The sequence below is a fragment of the Cylas formicarius genome, unplaced genomic scaffold (assembly GCF_029955315.1).
Source record: "Cylas formicarius isolate icCylForm1 unplaced genomic scaffold, icCylForm1.1 PGA_scaffold_6__28_contigs__length_40554024, whole genome shotgun sequence".
NCBI lineage: Eukaryota > Metazoa > Arthropoda > Insecta > Coleoptera > Brentidae > Cylas > Cylas formicarius.
The window spans coordinates 30857718-30871138 of record NW_026844347.1 but is presented as its reverse complement, the minus strand read 5'-3'; the positions used below and the strand labels follow the sequence as shown (position 1 = coordinate 30871138).

Genomic DNA, 13421 nt, shown 5'->3' with positions numbered 1-13421 from the left:
AAAATATTGGTTAAATGGTAATAGTTACGTAAATGCTTATGCGTATTCTTTTAAAAGGTTCGAATATTTCTAATATTTACATTTCTTGGTATATTAATTTTATTAATAATGGATAAGTAGAAAGTAATAGAATGACGACGAAAAGAGACGTCATTCAATTGTAAAATTTGTCTCACTTTTCTGTAACGCGATTGTTATTTCAGTATAATTTGGTTCAAAGTGGCACTTTCATTTCTAAAATCAAGCTTCCATTTGGAGTGAGAGCACAGGACAAAGAAAGATTGATTACAATGTGATCGAATTTTTCTTTTCGTGCATTTACTAGTAGAGTATAAGCGAAAATGGCCAATCATTGGTAACAACAGACGCATCGCAATCCAAATTTCAATTTCCTGGGCGCGCCCAGCTGCATAATTCATCAAAACCTTTGTTGTTGCATCGGACTACGTCAGGCTTTATTTAAATATTTGTGAGCGTTATACGCCCTTCCGATTTATATAATTAAAAAGAGTTTTTACCGCACAAAGTGTATCCGAGCGTTAAATTGGAAAAAGTTTTCGCTCTCAAAAACGACTTTTGATTAATTGCTTAAAGCAATAAATTCAACACTGGAACGGAAGTACTGAGCGTTATTTATAATTATTTCAAACTTTCGTAAAATCTCTTTAAGAATTTGATTTGTTTACTAATTAATTTGGTGGGTGGAAAGAAGTGGGATGAAACGAAATAATAACGGTATCGGTGACGTTGATATCACGAAACATGCGTCGAGGAATAACATTTACATTTACAGCGGAACAAACACTTGATACGGCATGCCATTCGTCATATTTAAATAATTCAAAGGGGCAGATAATTAAAAAGTGTGTCTAACGATTGCCTATCACGCAGGGTGGTCACGCGCCTATCTGATTTAGATAATAAAAAACTCATTAGCTAATGTAGAGTCTCATTTTCTTTTTTATTTTAACCGGAATCGAGCCTTGCTTCCGTTTTATTTATTGGGTTTTTTACATCCAGATCTTTGCACAATTTTCACCCTATAAGAGGTATGACTACTATATAACGAGGTTTATATCAATGTACTTCATTATTCATTATATTTTGACACCCATCTATAGGGTTAATTTTAAAAGATAGAAAAAAAGTGTAAATACAAAAGATTTTTGCTCTATTATCTTATGTAAATGTCGGAAAAACAAGTGATGATCTCAAAATGACAGCAACATATTTAAAAATGGTCAAGTCTGCCTTGATAGCAACCATATTATCTATGTTTGCAATTGTTTCAACAATGTTCTACTTTTGACAACTAATCAAAACTAAAGATCTGCAGCGTATGTAAAGATATTTCAAATGGGTTATGCAGAGGAAGAAAAACGGCAAATAATAAAATTATATTATTCAAATAATAAGAATATTAATAATTAATGCTGAAAATTTTTCACACAACCTCCTTTATTTTCTATATATCGGACATTATTTCTTTTCAATTTCCTATTAATACACGAGGTGATAAAATCAGAGTTTTCTCTGTTGAGATGTTGTAAAACGATATTAAGTCGTATCGTATCGTAGTGGGTGCTTAACAATGAGATAGTGTACTCTGCTAGAAATCTCTTGACAGCCGACCCAGAATTAGCCAACACATTATTTTGGTGGAGAATCCATGACTTGTACTTCAACAATTCGGCTAGTTTTTTTTGCCTTTTTTTATACCTTTTCATCATCCGTCATTGGAAGTAGTTTTGCTTTCGATAGGCTCAGAATTAAATTGAGTGTCTATGAAGAACACGTGAAAATTGTCTTTCTAATGCCGGGTGTAATTGGGAGCCCTTATCTACAATGAAAACACAAAGGCGAAGAAATAAAAATTCTCGAAAATTCAGTCAATCCAACATTAGGGGCAGGTTGGTGGGAATGACCGCAAAAGCATCAAGCAACATATCGATTCAGGACATTTAAAATGGAGGTTAAAGTTCAACTTTCAATTAAAAAAATCATCAGCAACAAATTTTCAAGAAGTTTATTTTGGGATTCTAATTGTTTTAACTGCCCACGAACGTGCCAAGTGCTTCTAGTTTTGGTTCCAATTAAAAAAGCTTTGTACGGTTAGTCAACAAAACGAAACCATTGTGTTTTTATAATAATGATACTTTATGTAGTCCGCGACTACCCCTTGTCGAGTATTTTCCATTTTTCAACATATCTTGGTTTATACAGAAGTTTGTATACTCTAAAATTTTTAGTAATAAACAATAACGTTTATATTTTATATGTAATAAATCGTTCGTAAATATACATTTTTTTTATTACTATTTTCTATATCATTGAAATAAAAGAAAAATATCGAGCCAAAATGATTGAAGTATTTGGCTGAAGATATCTTTATGCGAAACCCTCTTTTTAGGAAATTCGTGTTTTTGGGGAAGTTGTTTGGTAAACAACGTGAGTTTTTTTAGTATAATGTGCATATATATTTTCAGTAGCTTGGAGCATTTGGAATTTTCCCAAGCACATTATGAATAGTAAAAATCAGTTAATTCTTTACGAACAAACAAGGGCAAAATAATTTGGTAAATTGTACAATTTGGAAATGCACTTGTTTTTTTACTGGAGAGTTGATAATAAGGATCTAGAAAACAATAATGTTTGTATTGCAGGTTATGAGAGAGCGTTACTACTGTGTGTGCTCGACAAATAAAATATCCAAAATCGATATTAATGGGCTTTTATTTTTGATCCCGTTCAGTGTTAATAAAATCCGACTAAACAAACAGCCGTTCCGCTAAAGTCAAACAATAAGAAAAGCCATCCATTAAGAATCAAACCAGCCGGAGCTATCCCGAAAATCCCCTTCCGGTAGGACCGACGAATTTAATTAACGAAATTCTCCGGTGCTGTTTCCGTTTAAGTTGCACGTAATTTGTAAATCGCTTATTAAGAGTTGCGCAACGTAGCAACAGTTATCATCGAATTTGATTCAACAAGTAAAGTTTGGTAAAATATTTGCTTTGCATCGTAGCTCGATTCCAAAATGAAATTGTTAAAGGCGTCTCCGTAAAAAATCGAGTATGTAAATTGGGAAACTGAATAAGCGGTTTATATCGGAGCGATAAATTATTTATTATACTAAGAGGAATTCAAGAACCTTGTGACAGATCGAAACTTTCGGTAAAAATGTCATGCATGACAATGTTTCCGCGTGTGTCTGATGTTACATGCTATTCCTGAAATGTAGTGTTTCTGCTTCGAAACTATTTCCGGGTTGATTTGACATGCCCCGCTTTTAACATGACCCCATAAAAAATTCATCCAAGGCGCCATATCTTAGATGTTTCTGAGGTCAATTTACACTGACGGAACGTTTTGCTCTGGTCTCTTTAGCCCTCTGCCGGCTACACGTTTCTTAACAAAGCTTTTCCGAGACCGTTAGGGTAGTTTGTCGAGAAGCATTTTTAAGATATATTAAAGAATTTGTATTTACAATTTTCAATTTTTTTCATTGACCTTATTATGGTGTGGAGTTCTTCCAATATATTTTCTAAGCATAACGAGATAATTTGATAGAAAAATCTAGTAGGCTGCTGTCACTTCTTTAGGCATTTCTCATTATCCAAAATAGAAAATATGACTAAAACAATAAAAAATTCAGTTTTAATAAAATAATGACGAATTACACGAAATTTTTCACCACTCAACTTGTATTTTAGTTTTGCCTTAAGTTTCTTGCCTATTTGTTCTGTTTTTAATTGAGTTACATTTTTAAAAAAGCGTTTTTAAAGAAGATATGTTTATTAATAAATTATTTTTAAAATTGTTTAGAAGATAATGTGTAAATGTTGGTACCAGATACCACTGCTTGAAGTCACCCAACTAAATTATTTTTTCCAAAATATATTTTTTTGACATGCAAAGCTTTTCTTTTGTTTTAATTTGGAAATTGTTAGTTTCATGCAAAAGAAAAAAGTTTTTAATAAACTTGTCTATCCAATTTATGTTCATTTGTTTTGGTTCGTTTTGGTTAGTCAGTTAGGGTAATCTAATTCCATCCCCTCCGCTCATTTAAAAAAAGAAAAATAAAAGCACATGCACAAAATGTATTTTATAATAATAATAATTCCGTATTATTTTATTGTTTTCAGATAAGAAACAACATTATTCTTCCGCCATATTTTTAGCGCATATTTTCTTAATGGTTAGCTTTGACTCAACGTTTATATAACGAATTAATCTCTACTTTAAACAAAGAATCACACTCATCAGTTTTTCGAACTTCTGTTGAAACACCCTGTATAAAACGTTCCATTCCAATGTTCAAAACATTCCTACGTGGATGTCACTGGTGAAAGTAGTAAATGAATTTTTGTTGCTAAAAAATTTCATGAAAAAATTTTGATGAAAAAATGACGATTTTGAAAATAATTTGAATTTTTAGAAATAGCGCTACCACTTTCGGATGTCACTGGTAAATTAAAAAAAAAAACATTTTAAATCTGAAAGAAATACGAAAATTGTGCCAAAATTTCTTAAAACTTCTAACAGCCCGTAGCTCCAAATTCAGAAGTTTACTACAGATATAAATTAATATTAAAATCAATCAAACCTAATTCAACATTACTCATGAGCGCTTACATCTCATCTTTTGTCAATAGTTAACGACTCAACAACCGCTATAAATTTTTCGGAAGCTTAAATTTCCCCAAATCAACGGTTTTGCTCTAATTGGTCATAAAACACAGTTTTCTGATAAACCTTCCTCCTACATTTCGCTGACCTAAAAACAAAATTAACATTTTAGGCCGACTCAGGATTTAACCAACTGTGGCAAATACCTAATTAAATTAGTATCGATAAGCTATGTCTTAGGAAAATGGAAGCATATTTGACAAAACCATTACTTTGCTGATTTATCGATTAGTTATTTTAAAATACAAACATTTAAAGCTTCAGAGTTTATTTTTTAATGAATTATACAATGTGAAATGAATTATTATAAGAATACTGTTTAAGTCGTGCCAAAAAATCGGGATATAAAAAAGGTATTATTAACCAAGTGGTTTGGTTAGTTTTGGTTAGTTTTTGACAATATTTGACAATACTATTACTTTACCGATTTACCGATTATTTGTTGTAAAATACAAAAATATGAAACTACAGAGTTTTTTTTTAATTAATTATACAATATAAAATGAATTATTATAAGAATATTGTTTATGTAGTACCAAAAAATCGTAATATAAAAAAGGTCACATATTATTAACAACGTGTTTTGGTCAGTTTATTATATTTGACAAAACTATTACTTTACTGATTACACATTAGTTATTGTAAACTATAAAAATATAAATCTGCAGAGTTTATTTTTTAATAAATTATACAGTATAAAATGAATTATTATGAGAATATTGTCTAAATCGTACCAAAAAGTCGTGATATAAAAAATGTTACATATTATTAACAAGGTATTTTAGTTATTTTAGTATATTTGACCAAACTATTACTTAAATTAATCTAATTATTGAAATTTAAAGCTACAGAGTTGATTTTTTAATCGAATATATAGTATAGTATAGAACTATAGTTTAAGTAAAGCTTATATTTTATTAACAAGGGTAAAATTCGCTATTTCAAAATATTTTAAGCAATGACAAATGAAGTTTTTTGCTTGCTAACTCGGGCACGATTTGTTACACGAAATTTCGAAAACAAGATCAAACAAGTTTCGTTATTTGTTTCAGGAAAGATGCTGACACAGTTGGACGTCTCTCAAAACAGTTTAACCCAAGTACCGTCAGCCGCTTACAAAAACCTGCACCACCTCCTAATATTGAACATGAATCACAACAAGATCAACAGCCTACACGCCAGAGCGTTTCAGGGTCTTGATACCCTCGAGATCCTCACGTTATACGAGAACAAAATTACTATCATCGATCCTGATGCTTTCGTGGGTCTAGAAAAGTAAGTATTCCATATGACAAAAAATTTAGTGCTGCGTAATAATATTCTTCGATGTGAATAAATATTGTAATTTAATTGTAATAAGACCTTCAAAATACGCCTGATTCTGAGGATAGGTTGAGAAATATAGAGCTAATGGGCTGGAAGGTAACGAAAAATTCAACCACTTCCTATCGAATATGCACATAGATGTTAGCTTTAACACTTCAATCAATCCTTAAAGAATATGCCGGACATACTGGCTGTAATTACGAAGGCTGGCTCATTCGAACTTATCAAATCTAAAAATTCTCCAAGGAATGTACTCCGGCAGTGGGAAGAATCAGGTCCTCAAAAGTAGGGGCCAAATCCTCAAACTTGAGGATCTCAACAAGTTACCTTTTCATAGAGTAAAAGACTTTCTACGTGTGTCTGCTTAGAAGAGTGCCGCCATAGATCATCAGATATATCAAAAAAGTCCATAAGATAATTACTAGCGAAATACTTCTTCTCTTAAGTCAGCAGTTTGATATGTTTAATTGATCATCTCGGTAACTAGTAAAATCAACTTGATGATCACCGAACAAATGAGCTAACTAAGTAACACTAATCTATCGTGCAAAAACTTATGTAGGAGGGGTTCAACGAAATGAAGTTGTTGGTTTCGTCGGCGTCGACGCTTAAATTTCAAATTAATATCTAACGAGAACATTGCCTCAACTACTTGGAAATCGAAAGTAGAAGTTAACTTGAAACTATCGCCATCTAATTAATTCGCGCACTATTTAGATAAAAGTTCCGCTCCGTACTGATAAAGTTATGGCTCAAATGGTTTCTACTTATAATGTGGATTATCTCACAGGGAGATCTGAAGACATTCAATATAATACTTACAACATATTCAAGATGAAAGGATACAGGTTTGAGATTCGCCAAACAAGAAAATTGTAAAAAACGGCTTTAAGCCGCAAGTCTTAAGTTACGTACCTGCAATGAAGCTGAGGGTGGGCGTTTTCATAATTTTCATCAATGTTCATAGCACTACATCTTTTCAATTTTCATGATTCTAATTTTTTGGCTTGAAACCCAGAAGATGCGAAAACAATTTAAGATTCAAACAAAAATACCTTCAAAGACGAAACTGGATTTTACAATCTCAAACTAGTTGAGACAAAACTAGTCTTTTATCATGACACTGCAATGTTAACAAATTTACCAAATCCTATTTCAAATATCACTGCAGGCATTTAGCTTACGACTTGACCCACAGAAATCATTTATTATTAAAAATATAATTAATAATTTATTATTATACAAATTAATACACACATAGAAATCCTAGGATTTTAACTGAACTTAAGTTGTGTAAATAGCTTCAGATATGGTAATTCGTTTTTGTAATTCTACCTACCTACCTACATACATGTCTATAAAAATTATTATAAAGTATATGAACCAGATAATCAGCTTAAAATATTTCTAGGCCTTAGACGAAAGTTTTTTTTTTTTATTTGTTTGTTTAAATTATAATAATAATGTTATCCAGTTAATTTAGCTTTTTCAATGTACCGAAATGTATGTCCAAAAAGCAAAATTCAACACTATCTAGGTAAAAATTACGTAAATTAATAAAAAAATTGCATCCATCTAATTTTTTTTGCGTTATGCGGGACACACATCGTTTTTAGTTATTGACGTGGCCTCTAAAAAATATTTCTTATTTGAAATTTGTAATTAGCGAAAAGGTAATAGAGCAGTATAAGTTACAAATCTCAATATTAAAATTTGCATTTTTTAAAAATTAATACAATTTTAAGAAATTGTAAAAAATTGATACATTAACCGAAATTTAATAGCTTAGCATTTATTTTAAACTTAAATTAATATCAAAACACTAAACGCTAAGTTGTGAATAATTTTATAGCAATATTTTTAATATTATTCCGGAATGTTTTCTTTAACATTAGCAGAAGAGGATATAGAACTAAATAAATCCGTTTACCCTCCTCGAGATTTTCCACCGTGAGGAGATTATTGTTAAATTTCGGCAGACAAGATCGCAAAGACACTACACTACAATATTTTATGGTTTTAAATAAAACTAAATGAGGGGGATGAAGATATCGCGGTCGTAACAAATATTTAAGGGCCATTTGGACAGTTGCCAAAGGAAAGTTAGTTTTTGATGGTTTGCACGGCATGCATTTTACTCCCTGTCGGTTTAACTTCGAATTTACAATTTTAAGGCATACAATAAACCGAAATTATGTAGTTTAAGTACAGTAGTAAAGCCCTAATATCGAAAATGTAATATTTCCACACATAAAACTAAATAAATTAAACAATAATTCCTTCAAATTGGTTGGAATATTCCTGGATTCACATTTGAAGTATCACGTAAAGAGTTTTAATTGAATAAATAAATCTAGTTCCGATAATTTTGTTAACAATAGAAACTCTTCCAATTAATAAACTAAAACTGAAAATAGAATTAACGTAATTTTCAAAAAATCTCTTTTTTTAATGCTAAGCTAAAATATATAAAAAAATCTACCATTTAAGATGTTCATATTCAGGTTAAAATATATATAATAATAGGAACTTATTATTTTTCGAAACCTACATGTTAGTCCCTAAATTTTCCCAAAAGCTTTACGGTTTGTAATAAAGACACAATAAATTGACCCACAACGTTCTATCAAATCGATAACAAAACTCCACGTTCAGATATAAAAAGAATTATTGGAACGCGATAAAACAAAGAAAAAATATTTGAGGTAGAAATGTGGGTTGCGAGCACGTAACTTGTTAATTTTATTAAGCGCCAGTTTCTGTCCTTCTTCCTGACGTATCCACCAAAAAGGGGAAAATTTAACGCAATCGCGAAAGCACCATTTCGTCGGCGTTATTACAGGTAAAAAGAAATAACGAAATAAAAAAAAAGCAAAAGAGAAACGAAAAAAATCACACAACGAATATATGTAGATTTAATATATTTAATTAAATTTAATATTAATATTTTTTTTACCTATTCTTTAACATTTTCTCAAATGAGAGATAATTGGTTATTTGTCTCAATCTCTAAACAAACTTGTATTTTCCTAAAAGTGATTTATTCAACAAGTAACAAATGGTATAAAAAATTTTCAAAATCAGTTTATAGTATGATCTGTTCATAGATATAAGAAAGGGACCAATCACTTTTGAACGGATTTTCCAAGGGTGGTCATTAACATACAATGCAACAAGATTATTATTATTAATTAAGGTAATCATTAATTAAAATAATTTTTAACAATTAATTATTAATTAAGGTAATAATCTTGTTGCACTGTACGTTAATGACCACCCTTGGATAATCCGTTCAAAAGCAATTGGTCACTTTCTTTTATCTATGAACAGACCATACCAAAAACATTACAAATATGATTAATTACCAGCGTTAATTTGGAAGTTATGCCGGACTAGAAGTTTTAATTTCTTATTTAACTTAAAGTTTCTGATTAGAATCAACTTTACGCAAGTGCGGCTTCGCAGGATGACGTAGCCATTTTTTTTTTTTGATTCTATGGAATATACTTCTCTTCCTTCCAAAAAGAATATACGCTGCTCGTTCATTTGAAAGACGATCGATTTCAAGTCTCTTGCCGTTTCCAACAGGGAATAAATATCTCTTAGGCATCGTTTGTGGGTACACGAGATTTCCATTTGCTTTTTGATGTTCAGACAAACCGCCATAAAATTCTTTGATAATAGATATAGTCATATTGCTGCGAAAGGCTACTATGATCAAAATTTTCCTTTCAAGGTTGGAAATTATTAACTGCAAACATGTTTTTGACTTTAGTATATATTTTTCTCCTAAAACAATTCATCTTACCCAAAAAAAAAACATGCTATTTGGAAGACAATTTAATGTGATCTGATCTGATGATACGTGTTTATGCAGTAGTTACAGTGATAATAACAAACTAGTTATAGGCTTAAATTTGGATTTGGATAGAATTTAATTATGTTAGCTTGATGCATACTACACCGCAAAAAGCCGCTCAAGTCATCGCTTTAATCGAAAATCGAATCGCCAGCGAGCTGTTGCAGGATAACTGGATATGATACGCGCAGCAGTTCGACGAGTATGGCAACAGTATGAGGAGACTGGATCCTTTACTAGACGCTCTGAAACAGGCAGAAAGCGAATTACAACTACTAGAGATGACCGCTTTATTGTGTCAACAATAATAAGAAATCGTCACCCTAATCCCGTTCAGGTGCGACAACAGCTCCATGAAGTTCGAAGAGTGGCTATTAGTCAGTGGACAGAAAGAAGAAAACTGAAGGAAAATAACCTGACCAGCTCATCGATAAGCAAGCTTACGCTTTGCACGGGATTGTCTGAATTTTACATTGGATAAACAGGGTCTGTTCTGTTCTGAGATCATAATATGACGTTTTACACGAAAAAAAGTTTACCGAACTGTATGATATGGGGTGCAATTTCTATAGACGGTCGAACTGACCCTGTTTTCATCCTTAACAGGTGCTAGGTGCTAGATATTTTATCAGATTACGTGCTACTATTTGTCAACTACATTGGAGACGAAATCATTTTATGCCTGACAATGCTAGGCCGTATACCGCAAAGATCGAGGAAGATTACATTACAGAAGTCAGTTTTCGAGTTACGGAGTCGTCAACATGCAGCCCCGACCTCAATCCGATCAAACATTTATGGGACGAGCTAAAACGGAAAATTCGAGCTACATTTCGTACTCCAACCTAAATCCCAGAGTTTATTGTTGCAGCAGAGGAAAAGTAGTAATAAAAAAAAGTTAATTTGATTCGTGCATTTATTTTCCTATGCTAAATCTAAAAAGCAGAAATAAATTTTATTCAATTTGAACTCGTATTAAAGCATATTAAATTGACTTTCAATCGGCTTTTTTTATCTGATCAGTAGATCCTAAAAAAAAATAAATTGAAGTGAAAAGTTCATATTAAATCTGGTTTATTTTCATATTATATAGCTGACTTTCCAACTTAAACGAAATAATAAAGTCAACACTTTGTCGTAAGATGAAGCTAGCCATTTGGTGACCTTTCATATCAGTTTAGTTCTCTCCATTTAATACGTACTCATGTGTTATAGACAATATTGGATATATAAAAAGCACTGAGCCCCACATACTGGGTGGACCCTCACTAAAAGACGTAGTCGAAACCGTTCAGAGTTATAGGGTGTTTTTGAAAACTTTGCATCGCTTTTTTTTATAGAAAATTATGTGTTAGAAGACAATTCCAAAGAAAATTTTTATGCTGAATGAAATATATTATTAATTTAATTAATTAATTATTAATATAATATTTTCTAAACTAATAGTTTATTAGTTCTCAACCGAGAAATTGAAAAGCGTGACTGATATTTTGCTCTGATCTTATTTAAAAAGGAGTTCTTACCGCTTTAAACAAGTAGATATTCGGAGCGACGGTTTTACGGAATTTGGTTGTTACGATCAATGTCCTGAAAGAAAAAAAGGCATTTTCGGAAGATTGCGACTCAACTTAATTATTAGTGGTCAGTCTGAGAAGAAAAAACGCCCTATAAGTTACAATTATTTTAAGAGTAACTAAAAGTAATTCTACTAATATGAAAGTTAAAGACACCAGCAAGACTAGCAACAACTAACATTAAATAAATTAAAACATTCTTTAAAATTTCTTTTAGAAGTTAAACCTAATGACCAAAATCACAATTTCGTGACATTATATTTAAGGAATTGAAGTCTCCATAAAAAGTTTTCATAGAAACAAAGTTTTCCATAACAAAAATGTGTGTTAAAATGCACATTTTCGACATCCTATAACGACAATAATATCCTTTTTGCGACAATCGAGATCCAGACACCTACATTTCTTTTTGTCTCTCTAATTTAGAAAGAGGAATTTTTATTTAAAAGCGTCTAATTGGGCCCACGAATTAGACAATTATTATTTCCACTATTGAGGACGATAAGTATGGCACAGTTGTTGCAATGAAAAAAATCCGTATGAGCAATAATAAAGCCTTTTTTTATAGAGATGAACATAAGTAGAGACGGTGGCTGATAATAATCAAGCAGAAAAATATTCGCAACATGCACACAAAATTGCAGAAAAATACAAACAGCAAAATCAATGAAAACAATTATAACACTTTGTATATCTTCTGCTGAATTCATCAATATCGACCCCCAAAAGACGAGAAATTATTAATAGAAAAATTGTCATTGTAATTTGGTAATATTGTAATTTGCCCATTAAATGTATTTTGTATGAAGTGAACGTCAGTAATGTAAAAGTTGTAATAGGATTATGTGGGACATCGCATCGTTATTTATTTTTACGCCGATCGCGTTTGAAACAGTAATATTTGTCCACGTTTCAAGCTGTCCGCGCCAAAAAAAATACAAACGTTTTAATTTGCAGTTATTAAATATATTCCAAATATTTGAATTTTGCCGATGACAATTTTATTCCGGACACGCGGCATTTATGTAATAAATTATATTTGTTGTAAACAATATAAATTTCACACGCTTGCATAGCAACTGCGTCCCTTATTTTGCCGAATCTCGTGCAATTCATAACTGCCTGAAGACGTTTAATTAAAATAATGGAAAAATAAAATTATCCTAATTTATTCTGTTTAAGGAAACTGAAACGGCTCAACCTTGGAGGAAACGGATTAACATCTGTTCCGCAGAAATCCCTCGGAATACTTGATACTCTGAAGAAGCTCGAAATGCAAGAAAATAGGATATCGGAAATTAAGGAGGGAGACTTTGAAGGTGGGTGTTAAATGGGATCGGCTATTATTTTACGCTTACTTCGTTACTGCAGTTTTTCTTCGCTTTTGCAACTACACAATGAAAATAAATATTTTTCGAAAAGAGTGGCTAATATTAGTTGCGAAACAATATTGCAAAGAATGTTCTTTATTTCGCAGCATATGTAAACCAACCAAACAAAAATAAAACAGAACATCAACGAATTGTACGTAATAAAGTTCTTGCCCAAGAAACGTCGAAAACTAATGTCAGTTTTGTTATCAAGATAAAATATAGGACGAATGATTGACAAGTAAAAATGCGATTACCCAATATTGGTGAAAGTCTATAAATTAACAGGTTATTCTCTCTGTTTACTGTATCCTTGTAACTTTATGTAATTAATATGTGTCAATCTTATAACTACGCTGCTCCAAATTGAATTAAGTATTTCTTTACATACAATGCGTCCGCCTAGTAACCCAAAAAATTTCGAAAATAAATGAAAATAAATCAAAATCAAAATTTATAAGCAAATTGAGTTTATTTTGAAGACGTCATAATTTATGGTTAAGAAACAACTTCTTACCCATATTAATTAAATTTTTGAAGGCAACTGATTTTTTTCAGATTATTTGATCTTTGAGGTAGTTTGTTCTAAATTGTAACTTTATG

At 31.3% G+C, this 13421-nt stretch overlaps 1 protein-coding gene across 2 annotated transcripts in view; it reads left to right on the top strand.

Moving 5' to 3' along the window:
- LOC132704097 (chondroadherin-like protein) overlaps positions 1–13421 on the top strand; it is a 104587-nt gene that overhangs the window by 70098 nt on the left and 21068 nt on the right. For both annotated transcript variants that reach the window (XM_060673862.1, XM_060673861.1), the window contains exons 4-5: positions 5742–5964; positions 12631–12767. In XM_060673862.1, coding sequence (XP_060529845.1) covers positions 5742–5964; positions 12631–12767 — 360 coding nt within the window. The remainder of the gene's footprint in view (positions 1–5741; positions 5965–12630; positions 12768–13421) is intronic.